We start from the raw sequence: 20,271 nt of genomic DNA, 5'->3' as shown, positions 1-20,271 counted from the left end.
TCTTTTGAGGGACAAATCAAAAAATGATGTTTTTGTCTTAAGAGGAAAAAAAAGGAGAAGAAAAGCCTTTTTTCTGGGATGGATTTAGTGACAAAGAGTTCAAAATAAACTGTCCACAAGTGTTGGATGGAAATGCAACCTCTCTGCTGCTCTTAGGACAATTTATTGGTCTTCTTGGACACCCCAAGGTGTCACAGTCTGCTCCACCTCCTGGTGGCCTTGGCTTAAAGCTCCAAAAGGAGATGTAATCCAAGCAGAGCAACCAAGAGAAACATCTGGACACTGACTCAACACCAGCCACATCTCTGAGCTCCTTAAGGGTTTGGGATTTGGTCTGCTGTGACCCAAGAGATGGTTGCAAACATTTTTGGGTCAGTGTGGCTCTTTTGAGGGACAAATCAAAACACAGTGATGCTTTTGTTTTAAGAGCAAAAAAAAGGAGAAGAAAAGCCTTGTTTCTGGGATGGGTTTAGTGACAAAGAGTTCAAAATAAATTGTCCTCAAGTATTGGATGGAAATGCAACCTCTCTGCTGCTCTCAAGATAATTTCTTGCTCTTCTTGGACACCCCAAGGTGAGATGTCACAGTCTGCTCCACCTCCTGGTGGCCTTGGCTTAAAGCTCCAAAAGGAGATGTAATCCAAGCAGAGCAACCAAGAGAAACATCTGGACACTGACTCAACACCAGCCACATCTCTGAGCTCCTTAAGGGTTTGGGATTTGGTCTCTTGTGACCCAAGAGATGGTTGCAAACATTTTTGGGTCAGTGTGGCTCTTTTGAGGGAGAAGTCAAAACCCAATGATGTTTTTGTCTTAAGAGGGAAAAAAAAGGAGAAGAAAAGCCTTTTTTCTGGGATGGATTTAGTGACAAAGAGTTCAAAATAAACTGTCCACAAGTGTTGGATGCAAATGCAACCTCTCTGCTGCTCTCAAGAAAATTTATTGGTCTTCCTGGACACCCCAAGGTGTCACAGTCTGCTCCACCTCCTGGTGGCCTTGTCTTAAACCTCCAAAAGGAGATGTAATCCAAGCAGAGCAACCAAGAGAAACATCTGGACACTGATTCAACACCAGCCACATCTCTGAGCTCTTTAAGGACTTGGGATTTGGTCTCTTGTGACCCAAGAGATGGTTGCAAACATTTTTGGGTCAATGTGGCTCTTTTGAGGGACAAATCAAAACCCAGTGATGCTTTTGTTTTAAGAGGAAAAAAAAGGAGAAGAAAATAAATTGTCCCCCAGTACTGGATGGAAATGCAACCTCTCTGCTGCTCTCAAGACAATTTCTTGCTCTTCTTGGACACCCCAAGGTGTCACAGTCTGCTCCACCTCCTGGTGGCCTTGGGTTAAAGCTCCAAAATGACCCCTGTGGCACAGCCTGTTGTCCCCCAGCCCATTCCATATGGATCAGCTGCCCTTTCCTTGCCTCTTCCCATGAAAAAATGTGCCATGTTTATTGCTATTGCTGCTTCTTCTTCTCCCAACTGCTCCCCACTCACCAAGCAGAAATCCTGGAAATCATCCCCCTCTCCAGCCTTTCTCCCTGGTGCTGGAATTTGGGCTTGGATTGGAGCATTTCTCCTGAAGTCTCCAAGCCCAGCTGTCACCCAAAGAATGGAGGAACACCTCAGTGGTCATGGAGGTGTCACAGGTTGGTCTGGGCACTGCCAACAATGTATGTGCAAGGTGAGGCCACCTCTCTTCCCCCTTGCCTTGCTCTGAAAACTCTTCTCCAGCTCCCAGCTGCTCTTTCCCCAGACCACTGGGCTCTGGAGTAGCTCTTCAGACTAAGCCCTGGACACTGAGAGGCTCTTCAGAACAACCCTTGGACCTGGAGAAGCTCTTCAGGCCAACTCCTGGACCTGGAGAAACTCTTCAGGGCAACCCCTGGACCTGGAGAAATGCTACAGAACAACCCTTGGACCTGGAGAAGCTCTTCAGACCAACCCCTGGACATTGAGAGGCTCTTCAGAACAACCTTTGGACCTGGAGAAGCTCTTCAGGCCAACCCATAGACCTGCAGAAGATCTTCAGACTAAGCCCTGAACCTGGAAAAGCTCCTGAACCTCCTGAACTCTTGGCCTGAAGCTCTTCTGGCCAGCCCTTGGACCTGGAGAAGCTTTTCAGGCCAACCCATAGACCTGCAGAAGATCTTCAGGCCAGCCCCTGAAACTAGAAAAGATCTTCAGATGAAGCCCTCAACCTGGAAGAGCTCTTAAGACCAGCTCCTGAACCTGCTCTTGGACCTGGTCCAACTCCTGGACCTTGAGAAACCCTTCAGAGCAACCCTTGGACCTGGAGAAACTCTTCAGACCAACCCATAGACCTGCAGAAGATCTTCAGGCCAACTCCTGGACCTGGAGAAACTCTTCAGAACAACCCTTGGACCTGGAGAAGCTCTTCAGAAGAACCCTTGGACCTGGAGAAGCTCTTCAGATCAACCCCTGAAACTAGAAAAGATCTTCAGACTAAACCCTGAACCTGGAAAAGCTCTTTAGACCAGCTCCTAAACCTGCTCTTGGACCTGGTCCAACTCCTGGACCTGGAGAAGCTCTTCAAACCAACTCCTGGACCTGGAGAAGCTCTTCAGAACAACCCTTGGACCTGGAGAAACTCTACAGAACAACCCTTAGACCTGCAGAAGATCTTCAGACCAACTCCTGGACCTGGAGAAACTCTACAAAAGAACCCTTGGACCTGGAGAAACTCTACAGAAGAACCCTTGGACCTGGAGAAACTCTACAGAACAACCCTTGGACCTGCAGAAGATCTTCAAACCAACTCCTGGACCTGGAGAAGATCTTCAGACCAACTCCTGGACCTGGAGAAACTCTTCAAACTGACTCCTGGACCTGGAGAAACTCTACAGAAGAACCCTTGGACCTGCAGAAGATCTTCAGACCAACTCCTGGACCTGCAGAAGATCTTCAGACCAACTCCTGGACCTGGAGAAACTCTACAGAAGAACCCTTGGACCTGGAGAAACTCTTCAGAACAACCCTTGGACCTGGAGAAGATCTTCAGAACAACCCTTGGACCTGGAGAAGATCTTCAAATCAACTGGACCTGGAGAAGCTCTTCAGAACAACCCTTGGACCTGGAGAAACTCTACAGAAGAACCCTTGGACCTGGAGAAGATCTTCAAATCAACCCCTAGACCTTAAGAACCTCTTCAGACCAACTCTTGGACATCTTGCTTTCTTCCCCAGCCACCCAGCACATCCCTGCCCCCAGATGGCACCATGCATGGGTGGAACTTTTCCCCCAGGCTGCTGGGGAACAAGAAATTTTCCCAAGCTTTAAATTCCACTGGAATTTAAACTTGTTTTTTTTTTTTTGAAAGCTGCTCCCAGGGCCCACATCTCCACTGCTTCCTTCCCAGCACACAAGATCCATTTTCCTGGTTGGAAAAAGCAGCCCTGCTGGTGACTCCATCCTCCTACTTCCTAAGACAAGTGTGTTACATTGCTAATGATATTTTATAATTCTCTTAACTCCTACAAAAGAAGGGATGAGTTCAGAATTTCACAGCAGATAATGCATGGAGAATCTATCACGACAGCTATCTGGAAGACACCAATTTTTTTTTGTCATATTGTTATGGAAGATTAAATAATTTATATTTACTCAACTAAAAATACAACCCCCCCCCCCAAAAAAAAATAAAATAAAATAAAAAAAAAAAGCCAAACCAGAAGAAGCCTGCCTACCAGCACTGTGCTTTTCACATCGTACCCTGAACATCGACCACTCTTGCTAGCCAAAAAAATAAAATAAAAAAGAAGAATCTAGGCTCTCATCAACAACAGGGAAAATTACAAAATAAGGAAAAGAACCCAAATGAAGGAGAGGTAAGGGGAGAGGGGGGGTTTTTGCACCACTCTGAAGGGCAATGCTGGGGGAAGTGGATCTTCTGAGCTTTCAAACTGAGATAAAACCAAAGAGAGAAGGTGACTATTGCTCAGTGTCAGTGTGTGTGTTACACGAGGGATGTGGCTTGGGGAGGAGGAAGAGGGAGGGGGGGGAAAAAAAAACACCAAAACCCAACCAAAACACCAAAAAAAAAAAAAAAAAAAAAAGAGGCTGAAGATTAGAAAAAGCAGCTTTTACAAAAACCACTAAAGAATGCATAAAGTGACCCTTGCACTTGTTGTTGTTGGTTTTTTTCTCTTTTTTGTTCTTGCAAACAGATGAGGTGCTGCAGGGCAGTGGCCTCAGCACTGATGTAAGACTTGTGTAGTTGCATACAATGTTGGACTCCAGATCTGGAAAAGAGCAAATGGATTAAAAAGAAGGAGTTAGAAAGAAGGATCATGGAATCCCAGACTGGCTTGGGTTGAAAGGGACCTTAAAGATCATCTGGTTCCATCCCCCCTGCCATGGGCAGGCAGGAGGTGAACTCCATAAAGGATCTTCTGGAGACAAAGGATCACCTGGACAAAGGGATCCAGCAGCTTTGTTGGAAGGAGAGAAGCCATGGCAATGCTGGGGGTGGCTAATTATTCATAGAATTAACTAATTATAGAATGTGAGGGGTTGGAAGGGAGCTCTGGAGCTGATCCAGCCCAACCCCCCTGTCCCAGCAGGATCCCCCAGGGCAGGACACACAGAACACATCCAGGGGGGGTTGGAAAATCTCCAGAGAAGGAGACTCCAGAACCTCCAGGATCAGAACCATGACACCCTTGATGATTCCTGGCAGGATTAGGACATGCTGGGGAAGCATCACTGGAATTTAAACTTGTTTTTTTAGCAGGAGGGTAGCCTGGCTGGCTGGGGGTGTCAGGATGTGTGTTCAGTGCTGGGGGATGCAGGAATAATTCCTACATTCATCCTGTTGTTTAGAATCATTAAATCAAAGAATGTCAGGGGTTGGAAGGGACCTCTAGAGATCATCTGATCCAACCCCCCTGTCCCAGCAGGATCCCCCAGGGCAGGACACACAGAACACATCCAGGGGGGGTTGGAAAATCTCCAGAGAAGGAGACTCCAGAACCTCTCTGGGCAGCCTGGGCCAGGGCTCCCTCAGCCTCCCAGGGAAAAAGTTCTTCCTTCTATTTATGTGGAACTTCCCACGTTCCAGCTCCACCCCATTCTTCCTTGTCCTGTTCCTGGGCACCCCTGAACAGAGATTGTCCCCTTCCTCTTGCCCCCCAGCCCTCAGCTCTTGATGGACATTCAGAGATCCCCTCTCAGCCTTCTCTTCTCCAGCCTCAACAGCCCCAGGGCTCTCACTCTTTCTTCCCAGCAGAGATGCTCAAGTCCCTTCAGCACCCTCCCAGCTCTCCCTTGGCCTCTCTCCAGTAGATCCCAGTCTCTCCTCAACTGGGGAGCCCCAAACTGGAGCCAGGATTCCCAGTTTGGTCTCCCAGAGGCAGAGCAGAGGGGGAGGAGAACCTCCCTGGATCTGCTGGACACACTTTTCCTGATGCCCCCAGGATCCCTCTTGGCCACCAGGACACATTGCTGACCCCTGGAGACATATTAGTGTCCTGGTTTGGGCCAGGATAAAGGTGATTTTCTGTCTTGTACTTTTGCTTTTAGCTAAGTCTCTTGTAAGTAGTTGCACTTGCTGAAATTAAGAGCAAGTTTCTCAGACAGTGTGTGTTTCTAGGACTGATAACACTTGATGTTTATAGTTACTGCTAGAGACTGGGGTGCAGAGCCAAGGACACTGCTCAGCTCTGAAGAAAACATCAAGAGGTCCCACCTGGAACCCTCCTTTGGGGAGGAACGGACAAGACAGATGCCAGAATTGACCAGAGTATTCCATCCCATATACCTCATCCTCAGTATAAATTTGAGGCATCACGAGGGCCAAGCCAGATTTCCTGCTTCCAGCTGCCTGCCCTTCCTGCCTTTCCTGCTTCCTTTCCTTCACCTGGCATCCTGGGAGGATCCCATCCCTTCCTCTGCCTCTGCTCCTGATCCATCCCAGCCTGAATCTGTGTGTTCCTGCCTCCAGCTCCCAACTGCTGCTGACTCCAGGATTCCAGCCTGGATTTTCCCAGAGCTGCCCTGCAGCCTGGGTGGTGACCTGAGAGCTATTGGGGGGAAGGGGGGAGGAACCTGGGATCCATTTTCTTGTATATTTGTATATATTTAGTAATTTTTCCTATTTATCATTACTGTTTCATTAAATTTGTGTAGTTTAGTTTCCAACCCATCAGTCTCTCTCCCTTATTCTCTCTCCTTTCTTATCTGGGAGGAGAGAGAGATTAATAGAGAGCGTCTGGTACTCGGTTTAATTGCCGGGCCAGTGTTAAACCCTGACAATTAGATATATACAATTTTTTTCTAATATTTTTCCTGGTACTATTTTCAATTTTAAGTAGAAGTGTTCAGCATGTTTTAAAAAGAAAACTCTTTTCCAGTTAAGACAAAACATCACCTGAGGTTGTTCTGTGCATTCATGTCCAACCCTGCTCCTGGGGTGTTGTCTCTTTTTCCTTTATTTGAAGATAAAATTGAAAATACAGTGCCAGACCTTCTGAAGGCTTGGCCTCTCTTGGTTTTCCTTATTTCCCTCAGCTTTTTGCTGTGAAATTGACTTTGACTTTACCAGTTTTGGGAAGAATCTTCAGGGATTTGTGTGGCTGCTGCACTGAGAAACCTCTGGTTTGGTCTCCCTAAAGCAGAGGGGGAGGAGAACCTCCCTGGATCTGCTGGACACACTTTTCCTGATGCCCCCCAGGATCCCACCAGGACACATTGGGGATCCCTGAGGAATTTCCTCTCCACTGGGACTCCAAGGAGCTGCTTCCCAGCAGGATATCCCTGGATTTGCACTGGTGCTTGGGGTTATTCCAGCCCAGGTGAGGGAGGGCAGAGCAAAAGCAGCACTTACATGAGTTGGCAAGTGGATTTACCAGTGGGGGGGGACATAGCTGTAGGTTGGGGTTCCTTGAGCCCTGTATGTTGGCACAGAAACTGGATGTGCTCCGATGGCAGTGTGTTGTGGGGTGGTCAACAAGGTTCCTGCAAGGAGCCAGAGAAAGAAGTTAACAAAGGTGAGAGCTCAGTCAGGAGGGGTTAAAGAGTTCCAAACCCACCTGAAGCTCCAGGATGTTTTCCAGGTTACTTCCAGCCCTGAACTCCTCTTTTTCCAACCTGCCTTCTCCCTAACCTGCTGACACCTTCCACCTGCTTGAAGGCACCAGGCTAAACTCACTGCAAACATCTGCAATGTCTGGGGCCCAAAGTGGAAGGAATGGGAGCTGTAAAAGATCAGAAAAAATCCCCAGACTTCCACGGGGAAATCAGGATGAGCTTTGCCACTCATCTCCCAAAAGCCACGGGAGATATTTCGCTTCGTTTGAAGTCCCAGAGCTGAGAGCTTTGGGATGCAAGAAAAGGAAGGATCCTCTCCCAGAGGATTTGCCTGGTGCAGACTCTTCTTTTCATCTGCAGCTGATACCCAGAGGGATTTCAGGTGAAAATGTGCACGGTGCCTTCAGCAGATGAGGGGAAGGAGAACACAGCCCCAAAATGACTCCGTGATGGGTGCTATCTGGGTGCTTGAAGCAACCCAGAATCACAGAATATTTCAGTTGGAAGAGACCTCCAAAACCATCAGTCCAACCTTTGACTGACACCATCATCTAACTACTAAACCATGTCCTCAAGGACCAAGTCCAAATCCCTTTTAAATCCCTCCAGGGATGGGGACTCCACCACTGTCCTGGCCATCCCAATGCCTGACAGCCCTCTCAGTGAAAAAATATTTCCTTAAATCCAGCCTCAACCTCCCCTGGTGCAGCTTCCATCCAGTCCCTCTGGTCCTTTCAGAGTTTACTAAGGAGAAGAGGAATTTTCCTCCCTTCTCCAACCTCCCTTGAGGTAGTTAAAGAGCCATAAGGTCTCCTCTCAGCCTCCTCTTCTCCAGCTCCAGCTCCTCAGCTCCTCATAGGACTTGTGCTCCAAACCCTTAATGAGCTTTTTTGCCCTTCTCTGGACAACTGGACACTCCATTTCTGGCTTTCTCTACAATCATACAACCACAGAAGGGTTTGGATTGGAAAGGATCTCAAAAATCAACCCCCTTGCAGTGAGCAGGGACATCTTCAAGCAGATCAGGTTTGCTCAAAGCCTCATCAAGCCTGACCTGGAATGTCTCCAGGGATGGAGCCTCCAAACAGCTCTTTGGGAAACCTGTTCCAGGGTCTCACCACCCTCATAATAAAGGATTTCTTCCTAAGATCTGCTCTAAATCTCCCCAGCTCTAGTTTAAGACCATTACCCCTCATCCCATCACTCCATTTCCTTGTCCAAAGTCCCTCCCCAGTTTTCCTGGAGCCCCTTCAGGCACTGGAAGCTGCTCCAAGATCTCCCTGGAGCCTCTTCTTCTCCCAAACACCCCCAAAAATCTCCCAGCCTGGCTCCAGAGCAGAGCTGCTCCATCTCTCCCATCATTTTTGTGACCTCCTCTGGACTTTTTCCAACAGGTCCCATCTCCTTCTGGTGTTGAGAGCTCCAGAACTGGACATGGATGATACTCTAGGTGAGACCTCAAAAAATCAGAGGGGCAGAATCACCTCCTCCAGTCTGCTGGCCACACTTCTATTGATGAAGCCCTAAGGGAATTCTAAGCCATCCCATGTGGTTTAATTTTCAGTATAAGCCCCAGGAAATCTCTGAGTGGTTCTTGTCCCAGCCAGGCTGCAACATCTCTACTTCCAACAGGGATTTTACCCCATTTTCACAGCTAAGGGAGGTACAGAGAGGGTGGATGATGGATTTCTGGGCATAATTCAGGATATAAAAGTAACAATTTTGAATGAGAGAAACACAGGGCTGGGAAAAAAAAAGCCAGCTCCTATCCTCACTTAATGTCCTCTCAATTAATTGCAGTTTGAAGCAATCCTGCCCATAAAATGAAGACGATTTGGGATATACAAACTCTGGTTAATGTTCAGTTCATCAAACGAAAGCAAGACCATAAGTATGGCAAAAAAAGGAGCCTGAGAGTAGAAATACAACAAGATTTGAAGATGGACAAACCTGGTTAATCCTCTACCTATGGAACACCCAGATAAAATAATGACTCTAAGGATGTTCATCCCTCTGGAGTGACCCAAGGGTCTCCTCTGCTATCCTAAAACCTGAGTGAGATCAGTCCCAGCAGCAAATACATTGATTTTTGCCCACAAAGAGGTGGCAACCAGCCAGAAAAAAACTACCAGAAGCAGCTGCAGGCAGGATGTTGGCTACACAGAGAACTTTTGATCCAGGACAAGTCCCCTGCCGGGGTTCTTTGAACCCATCCCACCCAAAAGACGAAACCGCAGTTGAGAACCTGGAAAGATTTTTTACCTTTTTTTTTTTTGTTTGGTGGTTTTTTTTCCTTCTTACCTGCTGACATTGCCATGGTGGTCCCAGCAACCATCCCCATGGCCACACCATTGGTCCTGGGTGCAGCAACTGGGGCTGGGTAGATGGCTGAGGGGATGCTGTTGGGCTGCACCACGGTGGTGTGATGGATAACGTGAGGCTGAGCCGCGTACACGGGTTGGGTGTAATAAGCTCCCTGGTGGGAAAGGGGGAAAAAAAAAGAAAACCAAACCACATCATTTGGGCATTCAAAAGCATTCAAAGCACTGATTCAAGCCCATGTTTTGTTTAGAGACAGCCAGAAGCAGGGATCGTGCAATGGAGATGCAGGTGCTGCTGTGGAAGGAGCAACCGAGGGATTTTGTGGATGTTTTTGGGGTTGGTCCTGCTGGCAGCACAGCCCCACAACAGCCCCACAACTACTTCTCTCTGCTCCAGGTGGGAAATTGGAGCTTCCCAAACCCAGCCCCTCTACCACAAGCCCAGAGCAGCTCCACTGTGACAGTCCTTCACTTTTTGACTTCACAGAATCATGGAATTGGTTGGGTTGGGGAAAAAACCTTTAAGATCATCCAGTCCAACCATTAACCCAGCACTGCCAAGGCCACCACTGCCCTGGGAAGCAGAAATGAGGCAACACCAAGTCCAAGGCTTCCTCCACCTCAAGCTTGCTGCTGGCCACCACTACCAGGTGCCAACCTCCTGCTGGGGCTGGGATCAGAGAGGAACCAGGGGTGGGTTTGGACCACGACAGCTTATGCAGCTCTCACTTGATGGAAGTGGAAGGAGAAGAAAAAAAAATAAGAAAAAGGAGATGTTTTGGTCTCAGCAAGGCATGGAAAGACCTCTCCATGAGGTTGCAGCTGCTGGAGAAGTTGGTTATTTGGCATTAAATAGGAGGGGGAAAGCCAGACTGCTCCAAAGAGCTTGTGATCTCCAGTGGCAAGGGGCATCAAGGTGATTTCCAGAGGACACCTGCCCTAAATTGCATCCCTGTGGAGGATCCTGGGCCCAGCATGAAGCTGGAGGTGGTGTCAATGCAGGAGGAGCAGAGAAGATGGTGCTGGAAACCCCTCCAGGTGCTGGAGGAGGAGCTGCTCCATGAGGACACAGATCTGGATCATCCCTGTGGTGAAGTGACACAGGGGCTTTTCCAGAGGAGGTGGCAGGAGGAGGATCCAAGTCAAGTGAGATGCCAGTGGCCACCAGTGAGTGGATCTTGTGGTGACCCAGAGCCATCTGTGGCTCTGAGGAAGAGGAGTGCTGAGAGCTGGTGAGGGTGGGGAAGAGATGGGTGCAGGGACCATCCCGAAGCCAGCAAGCCCTGGCAGTCAGGTGTGGGATTTTGGGGGAAGGGACCTGATTCCCAAGCTGACAAAACCAGAAGGATGTCACCATGTTGACTCCATATCTAGACCATGCTAGACTCCAACCCCCATGCTAGAGCAGGTCTCATCCAGAGGATCCAACCCTTGGCATCCCAAATCTCCACCACGTGTCCCTCCATCCCAGCAGGATGAGGATCCTGGCCCCAGCATGAAGCTGGAGGTGGTGTCAATGCTGGAGGAGCAGAGAAGATGGTGCTGGAAACCCCTCCAGGTGCTGGAGGAGGAGCTGCTCCATGAGGACACAGATCTGGATCATCCCTGTGGTGAAGTGACACAGGGGCTTTTCCAGAGGAGGTGGCAGGAGGAGGATCCAAGTCAAGTGAGATGCCAGTGGCCACCAGTGAGTGGATCTTGTGGTGACCCAGAGCCACCTGTGGCTCTGAGGAAGAGGGGTGCTGAGAGCTGGTGAGGGGGGGGAAGAGATGGGTGCAGGGACCATCCCGAAGCCACCAAGCCCTGGCAGTCAGGTGTGGGATTTTGGGGGAAGGGACCTGATTCCCAAACTGACCAAGCCAGAAAGATGTCACCATGTTGATTCCACTGCTAGACCATAGAATCCTAGAATCCTAGAATTGTCTGGGTTGGAAGGGACCTCAGAGATCATCAAGTCCAACCCTTGGCATCCCAAAGCTCCACCACGTGTCCCTCCATCCCAGCAGGATGAGGATCCTGGCCCCAGCATGAAGCTGGAGGTGGTGGCAATGCAGGAGGAGCAGAGAAGATGGTGCTGGAAACCCCTCCAGGTGCTGGAGGAGGAGCTGCTCCATGAGGACACAGATCTGGATCATCCCTGTGGTGAAGTGACACAGGGGCTTTTCCAGAGGAGGTGGCAGGAGGAGGATCCAAGTCAAGTGAGATGCCAGTAGCCACCAGTGAGTGGACCTTGTGGTGACCCAGAGCCACCTGTGGCTCTGAGGAAGAAGAGTTCTGAGAGCTGGTGAGGGGGGGGAAGAGATGGGTGCAGGGACCATCCCAAAGCCAGCAAGCCCTGGCAGTCAGGTGTGGGATTTTGGGGAAAGGGACCTGATTCCTAAGCTCACAAAACCAGAAAGATGTCACCATGTTGACTCCATATCTAGACCATGCTAGACTCCAACCCCCATGCTAGAGCAGGTCTCATCCAGAGGATCCAACCCTTGGCATCCCAAATCTCCACCACGTGTCCCTCCATCCCAGCAGGATGAGGATCCTGGCCCCAGCATGAAGCTGGAGGTGGTGGCAATGCAGGAGGAGCAGAGAAGATGGTGCTGGAAACCCCTCCAGGTGCTGGAGGAGGAGCTGCTCCATGAGGACATGGATCTGGATCATCCCTGTGGTGAAGTGACACAGGGGCTTTTCCAGAGGAGGTGGCAGGAGGAGGATCCAAGTCAAGTGAGATGCCAGTGGCCACCAGTGAGTGGATCTTGTGGTGACCCAGAGGAAGAGGGGTGCTGAGAGCTGGTGAGGGTGGGGAAGAGATGGGCGCAGGGACCATCCTGAAGCCACCAAGCCCTGGCAGTCAGGTGTGGGATTTTGGGGGAAGGGACCTGATTCCTAAGCTGACCAAGCCAGAAAGATGTCACCATGTTGATTCCACTGCTAGACCATAGAATCCTAGAATCCTAGAATTGTCTGGGTTGGAAGGGACCTCAGAGATCATCAAGTCCAACCCTTGGCATCCCAAATCTCCACCACGTGTCCCTCCATCCCAGCAGGACGTGGGTGTTAAATTGCATCCCTGTGGAGGATCCTGGCCCCAGCATGAAGCTGGAAGTGGTGGCAATGCTGGAGGAGTAGAGAAGATGGTGCTGGAAACCCCTCCAGGTGCTGGAGGAGGAGCTGCTCCATGAGGACACAGATCTGGATCATCCCTGTGGTGAAGTGACACAGGGCCTTTTCCAGAGGAGGTGGCAGGAGGAGGATCCAAGTCAAGTGAGATGCCAGTAGCCACCAGTGAGTGGATCTTGTGGTGACCCAGAGCCATCTGTGGCTCTGAGGAAGAGGAGTTCTGAGAGCTGGTGAGGGTGGGGAAGAGATGGGTGCAGGGACCATCCCGAAGCCACCAAGCCCTGGCAGTCAGGTGTGGGATTTTGGGGGAAGGGACCTGATTCCTAAGCTGACAAAACCAGAAGGATGTCACCATGTTGACTCCATATCTAGACCATGCTAGACTCCAACCCCCATGCTAGAGCAGGTCTCATCCAGAGGATCCAACCCAAAGCATCCCAAAGCTCCACCACGTGTCCCTCCATCCCAGCAGGACGTGGGTGTTAAATTGCATCCCTGTGGAGGATCCTGGCCCCAGCATGAAGCTGGAGGTGGTGGCAATGCAGGAGGAGCAGAGAAGATGGTACTGGAAACCCCTCCAGGTGCTGGAGGAGGAGCTGCTCCATGAGGACACAGATCTGGATCATCCCTGTGGTGAAGTGACACAGGGGCTTTTCCAGAGGAGGTGGGAGGAGGAGGATCCAAGTCAAGTGAGATGCCAGTAGCCACCAGTGAGTGGATCTTGTGGTGACCCAGAGCCATCTGTGGCTCTGAGGAAGAGGAGTTCTGAGAGCTGGTGAGGGTGGGGAAGAGATGGGTGCAGGGACCATCCTGAAGCCACCAAGCCCTGGCAGTCAGGTGTGGGATTTTGGGGGAAGGGACCTGATTCCCAAGCTGACCAAGCCAGAAAGATGTCACCACGTTGATTCCACTGTTGAGGACGTGGGTGCTCAACCCCAGGAGGTAACAAGGAAGCCCTGCAGGAATTTTGGGCTGTGTTTCCACATGGCTGAGCAAGGCAAGGAGGTGCTGTGGTTGGTACCTACCTGGGTGTACAGGTTCTGCTGGGGATAGGCACTTCTGATGGGGTACATAGCAGTTTGGTACGGGTTCGGAGACGGCGAGTAGGGAGGAGGGGCGTTGTTACTCTGGGTTGGTGGGACCTTGTAGGGAGTCCCTGCAGTGTACCCTGGAAAAAAAGAGCAAGTTAAGGTGAGGATTGACCTCTGCAGAGCTGGTGAGACCATCCCAGTATGGTTTGGTTTGGATTGGATTGGAATGGATCTTCAGAATCACCCAGGTCCAACCCTCCCGCCATGGGCAGGGACACCTCTTGGTTGCTCCAAGCTCCATCCAACTTGGGCCATCCCACATCCTGAGCTGCTGATTCCCAAGCTGACCAAGCCAGAAGGATGGCACCATGTTGACTCTGCTGCACACCAACCCCCATGCTAGAGCAGGTCTCATCCAAAGGATCCAACCCTTGGCATCCCAAAGCCCCACCACGTGCCCCTCCATCCCGGCAGGACGTGGGTGCTCAACCCCAGGAGGTAACAAGGAAGCCCCTCAGGAATTTGGGGCTGTGTCTCCACGTGGTTGCTTGCTGGGCATCACTCTGAAGGGAGGAAATGCCCCAAAATACACCTGCATCTACTGCCATGCCATGAAACCCACCAAATCCTCCAAGTCCAGCATCCAGCCCTTGGCTAAATGAGGTTTAGGTTGGATATTGGGAACAATTTCTTCCCCAAAAGGGTTGCCAGGCCCTGGCCCAGCTTGCCCAGGGTAGTGGTGGAGTCACAAACCCCAGAGGGATTTCCAAGCCCTGGAGCTGTGGTGCTGAGGGTGATGTTTTTTTTCTGAAATTCTGAAAATTTAAATTCTGAAATTCTGAAAAATTAAACTCTGAAATTCTGAAAATTTAAATTCTGAAATTCTGAAAATTAGGGATGGCCTTGGCAGGGCTGGGTTAACACTTGGCCTTGATGCTCTTAAAGGTCTTTCCCAACCAAAACAATTCTATGATTCTAGGTTTTTCCTCCTCCTCCCCATATTTTTGTCGTGCCACTTTTACTCATGGTGTGATCATAGAATGCTCAAAACTAAAATTTAATTACTGGGTGATCTCATTTCATGGCATTTTTTGGCTGTCCTCTGCCTACATCCCCAAGGAATGACCAGGAAACAGCAACACTGATGATCCAAACCTTCCTGGGAAGTTGAAAATGATGGATGCCTTTAAATATATATATTATATATTCATTTATTTCATCAAAGTGGACAGTGCCAAGCAGTCTATTCCCCTGCAGAGGAAAACTGTGCCCATCACCTCCCCTTGCAGGTGGGACAGACAACCCCAAATGATGCTCAAGAACCTTCCAGGTGGGACAGACAACCCCAAATGATGCTCAAGAACCTTCCAGGTGGGACAGGCAACCCCAAATGATGCTCAAGAACCTTCCAGGTGGGACAGACAACCCCAAATGATGCTCAAGAACCTTCCCACCCATCCTGCCACTAAGAGAAGCTCTGCAACCCAGCATCCCACCAGGCTCCTTTGCTGAAGCATCCAAGTCCCACTTTGACACTTTCCCAAAGGTCTCAAGAAACTTTCACTTTTCTTGCAGCATTTGGGAGATGCTGAGTTTGTGAGGACCAAAAGAAAAGGAGGAATAACTTCCAAAATGTGGAATTTTTTTCCCCAGAATATAACCTACCCTCATAAAAACCAACCTCAGGGATAATGTGTGAGCTGCTGGCTCTGGGGGGGTCTCTTGGGAGTTTTGCTGCTGTTTCCATTAAGTTCTGAGCTCTCTGGTGTTTCTGTAATTTTATTTCCTTCCAGCAAGACCCAGTGGTACCAGTTCAAGCTTCCCTAATGCAAGTCTGCTCATATTTATCTTTCTTTTTTAAAGGTTTTCCCAGGAGTGAGGGCATCCCCTAAGGATCTCTGCTCTTCTGCATCCTTTCAAGGTACCTTCTTACCTGTTGCCTTGAATATGGTGCTGACCTCCATCCCCTCCACTGATTTTCCTCTCCCAAATGAAGTTTTAAGCAAGTTATAAAAGCTGTAATTAATTTTTTGTTACCTGGCAGCAAAGCACCAGAAGAGCAAACACAGCACCTAAAGGACCAAACCTGCCCTGAGGACCAGGGATCCCTGCACCAAGGACATGGGGGGCCTGAATTCCCAACCTTTAGAGGAATTTTCAAGGAAAGTCCCATGAGGTTGACCCTGCAATGTTATTACTCAAGGGCTAAATGGGAGGAAAAGCCTCAAGAATGTTTAAGGGTCCAGAGGAGGCCACAAAAATGATCCAGGGGCTGGGGCAGCTCTGCTATGAGGAGAGGCTGAAGGAGGTGGGAGAAGAGAAGACTCCAGGAGGACCTTGGAGCTGCCCCCCAATCCCTGAAGGAACCTCCAGGAAGGATGGAGAGGGAATTTTCATAAGAGTTTCCAGTGATAGGACAAGGGAAATGGATTTAAACTGCAGTTTAGACTGGATCTTAGGAAGAAATTCTTTAGTATAAGGATGGTGAGACTCTGGGACAGACTTCCCAGAGAAGATGTGGATGCCTCCTCCTTGGAGGGGATCAAGGACAGCTTGGATGAGGCTTGGAGCATCCTTGAGGTTGGAGGAGAGGATCTCCAAGGTCCCTTCCAACCTGAGCCATTCTCTGATTTTTAGGGTAGACTTAAAGCTGAGCTGGTGCTATGGGACACCCTGGGTGTTGGTCACAGCTGGATGAACACTTCAAAAAAAATGGGATCTGTAAAAAAAATATGGAAGAAGAAGGACATGGGGTGAGAAATGTTGGCCAGGTCTCACAGGAGGGTTGGGAGAAATCATCCTTAAAGCAAAGAGCCCTGAAGACTGTAGGATGGAGAGGAGAAGTCAAGGCTCAGCCCAGCATGAAGACATCTGAACACCCAAATATGAGAAAATTTATTCAGCCAGTGTTTGGGGCAGCATTAATGAAGGCCAAAGATTTCAAGTCTGGTTGGAACATCCCATATTCCCATATTATCTGCCACTGGAAGGGCATGAGGATAACAAGGAGCTTTCAAGGAAGTCCCAAACAGCCCCTCCCAGCCTCCTGATTCCTGCAGACTGGAGAAAATGTGTTCATTAACCAGTGATACTTTTTCTGACTCACATTAGAAAGGGATGAATTCTTTTTAAATGAGAGATGGAAGCAGTGAGAGGAAATCCAGGGTCCAAACTGTCACAGAGAGCAGAGAAGGGGAAAGGGCCCTGGGGGTGCTGGAAGGATGCCCAGGAGCCACCAACGTGGCCAAGGAGGCCAATGGCACCTGGGGGGAACGAGAAGGGGGTGGTCAGTAGGTCCAGAGAGGTTCTGCTCCCCCTCTGTGCCCTGGGGAGGCCACATCTGGAATCTTGTGTCCAGTTCTGGGCCCCTCAGTTCCAGAAGGACAGGGAACTGCTGGAGAGAGTCCAGAGCAGAGGCACCAAGGGGATGGAGGGAGTGGAACATCTCCTGGTGAGGAAAGGCTGAGGGAGCTGAGGGGCTCTTGGAGAAGAGGAGAATGAGGGGTGAGCTCAGGAGTGTTTAGAAATATGGAAGGGGAGAGAGCCAGGAGGATGGAGCCAGGAGCTTCTCAGGGATGTCCAGTGACAGGACAAGGGGCAATGGGTACAAACTGGAGCACAGGAGGTTCCATAGAAATATTAGGAAATTTTTTCCCTGTGAGGGTGAGGGAGTCCTGGCCCAGGCTGCCCAGGGAGGTTGTGGAGTCTCCTTCTCTGGGGACACTCAAACCCCCCCTGGATGTGTCCCTGTGTCACCTGCTGGAGGTGACATCTAGACCCCAAGGTTGGGGACTGAGTTCTTGGAGAGCAGAGAAGGGGAAAGGACCCTGGAGGTGCTGGTGGGTGGAAGGATGCCCAGGAGCCACCAACATGGCCAAGGAGGCCAATGGCACCTGGGGGGAATGAGAAGGGGGTGGTCAGTAGGTCCAGAGAGGTTCTGCTCCCCCTCTGTGCCCTGGGGAGGCCACATCTGGAATCTTGTGTCCAGTTCTGGGCCCCTCAGTTCCAGAAGGACAGGGAACTGCTGGAGAGAGTCCAGGGCAGAGGCACCAAGGGGATGGAGGGAGTGGAACATCTCCTGGTGAGGAAAGGCTGAGGGAGCTGAGGGGCTCTTGGAGAAGAGGAGAATGAGGGGTGTTTAATGTTTATTTTTAAAATTTTGTTAATGTTTATAAATATGTTAGTGGAGAGAGCAAGGAGGATGGAGCCAGAATCTTCTCAGTGTTGCCCAGTGACAGGACAAGGGGCAATGGGTGCAAACTGGAGCACAGGAGGTTCCACATAAATATAAGTGTCCTGGTTTGGGGCAGGATAAAGGGAATTTTCTGCCTTGGACTTTTGCTTCCAGCTGAGTCTCTTGTAAGCAGCTGCACTGCTGAAATGAACAGCAAGTTTCTCAGGCAGTGGCTGCTGCTGGGACTGATCCCACTCCATGGTTATAGTTCCAGCTGGAGCCTGGGGTGCAGAACCAGGGACACTGCTCAGCTCTGAGCAACATTTTGCCCTCCAGAAGGAGAAAAGGAGTCAAGAGGTCCCACCTGGAACCCTCCTTTGGGGAGGAAGGGACAAGAGAGATGCCAGAATTGAGCAACCAGAGGATTCCATCCCATCCACCTCATCCTCAGGAGAAATTGGAGGGATCCCCAGGCTCAAACCCCTTCCTGCTTCCCCTTCTTCCCCTCTCCCTCTTTGCTTGGGCATCCTGGGAGGATCCCATCCCTTCCTCTGCCTGTGCTCCTGATCCATCCCAGCCTGAATCTGTGTGTTCCTGCCTCCAGCTCCCAACTGCTGCTGACTCCAGGATTCCAGCCTGGATTTTCCCAGGGCTGCCCTGCAGCCTGGGTGGTGACCTGAGAGTTCTTGGGGGGAAGGGGGGAGGAACCTGGGATCCATTTTCCTGTCTATTTCTATAGATGGAGTCATTTTTTCTATTTCTCATCCCTGTTTCCTTCAAGCTGTGTAGTTCAGTTCCCAACCCATCAGTCTCTCTCCCTTCTTCTCTCTCCTTTCTTTATCAGGGAGGGAAGGGAGATTAACACAGAGCAGCTGTTAATTGGTTTAATTGCTGGGCAAGTGCTAAACCCTGACAATAAGAAAGAATTTTTTCCCTGTGAGGGTGAGGGAGCCCTGGCCCAGGCTGCCCAGGGAGGTTGTGGAGTCTCCTTCTCTGGGGACATTCAACCCCCCCCTGGATGTGTCCCTGTGTCACCAGGAGGTGACCCTGCTCTGGCAGGGGGGTTGCACTCAATGATTTTTTGGGGTCCCTTCCAACCCCTCACTTTTTGTCATTCTGTGAATCACCACAGGAGCAGAAGTGGAGACTCCTCCATCACCAAGGATGTCACCTCCAGCCCAACCACCCTCCTGTTTTTCACCCTTATGGATAAAGTTTGGTTTTTTTCTATTCTGAACCCATTCTTTTTTCCAAACCAAGCCCTTGGAGGCTGCCAGCTCCCAGCATCCCAGCTCTGTGTCCATCTGATGAGCACCTGGTGATGTGGAGCAGCTCAAGGCCACGTGGTTTTCCCCTTCCCTGAATGTTAACACAGGCTGAGGTTTCCCAGCTGCTGAATCCTGGACAATTTAACTCCAATATTAAAAAAGGTATTAAACAGCAGAGTCCAGACAGATGTAATCTGCCATGTTTATAAATTAGGGGAGGGGGGGGAAAAAAAGGGAGAAAACAATTTGCTGATAAAAACGAGGTGTAATCAAGTTTTAATGACAGGAGATGATGGATGCTCCTCTAGGAAAAGAGTGTTTGACAGCTAATTTTAGAGCCTGGTCATGACTATCTAACACCTTATCAGGATTAGGAGGTTGGCAGGGCCTGAGCTTCCCCCACTCTGCAGTTCAGCTGGGGTTTTAAAAAGCAATAGTGAGCCTTTAAGCTCCAACTTCTATTAAAATTGCTGATGAAATGCCTCGTGCCCCTCTAGAAAATCTCAGCCTTATTGATCCTGCATCACAGAAGTGCCCTGAATTGCACAGATAAAATTTTCTACCATAGCACAAAGGCTTTGGGGGCAGGGGGTGGTGTGTGTGCAGGGAGGGCTGGGAGCTTTGGGCTGAATTTTGCATCACCAGCTCAAGGTTTTCAGCCTGGGGACACATCACCCAGGAGTGCAGTTCAGGCTGGGACTCATTCAGTTAGAGAACAGCCTTGTGGAAAGGGATCTGGGGGGTTTTGGTGGACAAGAGGCTCAACAGGAGTGAACTGGGATTACAGAATCCCAGGTGGGAAGGGACCTCAAGGCCCCTCTGCTCCAACCCTTTTAATGTTATTATTGTTGATGTGAGAAGGAAGAGGCCTTGGGTGCAAAATCTGCCCTGCAAGGAAGGGGATGTGGCAGCCACCACTCCTTCCACCCCCATAGCCCTAAGGAGGAGCCCTAAGGAGCCCCCTGGCTGCAGCAGCAAAGAAAGCCAAGAGGATGCTGAGCTGCATCCCCAAGGGCATCACCTGCAGAGCCAGAGAGGTCCTCATCCTGCTCTGCTTGGTGCTTGTCAGAGCAGCCCTGGGGTGCTGTGTGTCCCAAAAGGGACAAAAAGGATGGGGACAGGCTGGAGAGGGTCCAGAGAAGAGGCAGGAGGATGCTCAGAGGAGTGGAGCAGCTGGCAGAGGAGGAGAGGCTGAGGAAACTGGGTCTGGTCAGCCTGGAGAAGAGAAGGCTGAGGGGAGACCTTTTGAGGATGTTCCAGGGGGCTCCAAAGCAGCTGGAGACTCCCTGTTCCCATGGAGTCCCAGGGAGAAGCC

At 50.2% G+C, this 20,271-nt stretch overlaps 1 protein-coding gene across 1 annotated transcript in view; it reads right to left on the bottom strand.

The window, feature by feature from the left end:
- FAM168A (family with sequence similarity 168 member A) overlaps nt 1-20,271 on the bottom strand; it is a 200,625-nt gene that overhangs the window by 4,011 nt on the left and 176,343 nt on the right. The window contains exons 5-12 of the mRNA XM_071758941.1: nt 13,509-13,651; nt 9,350-9,524; nt 6,846-6,976; nt 3,359-4,263; nt 3,088-3,295; nt 2,202-2,923; nt 1,328-2,015; nt 208-597 (exon numbers count right to left, since the gene is read on the bottom strand). Of these exons, the coding sequence (XP_071615042.1) occupies nt 6,864-6,976; nt 9,350-9,524; nt 13,509-13,651 (431 nt within the window). The 3' untranslated portion in view covers nt 208-597; nt 1,328-2,015; nt 2,202-2,923; ... (1 more) ...; nt 3,359-4,263; nt 6,846-6,863. The remainder of the gene's footprint in view (nt 1-207; nt 598-1,327; nt 2,016-2,201; nt 2,924-3,087; nt 3,296-3,358; nt 4,264-6,845; nt 6,977-9,349; nt 9,525-13,508; nt 13,652-20,271) is intronic.

This window comes from Heliangelus exortis, chromosome 1 (assembly GCF_036169615.1).
Source record: "Heliangelus exortis chromosome 1, bHelExo1.hap1, whole genome shotgun sequence".
NCBI classification, from domain to species: Eukaryota; Metazoa; Chordata; class Aves; order Apodiformes; family Trochilidae; genus Heliangelus; species Heliangelus exortis.
The sequence above is the reverse complement of the archived record's forward strand: the minus strand, read 5'-3'. Positions and strand labels throughout refer to the sequence as shown.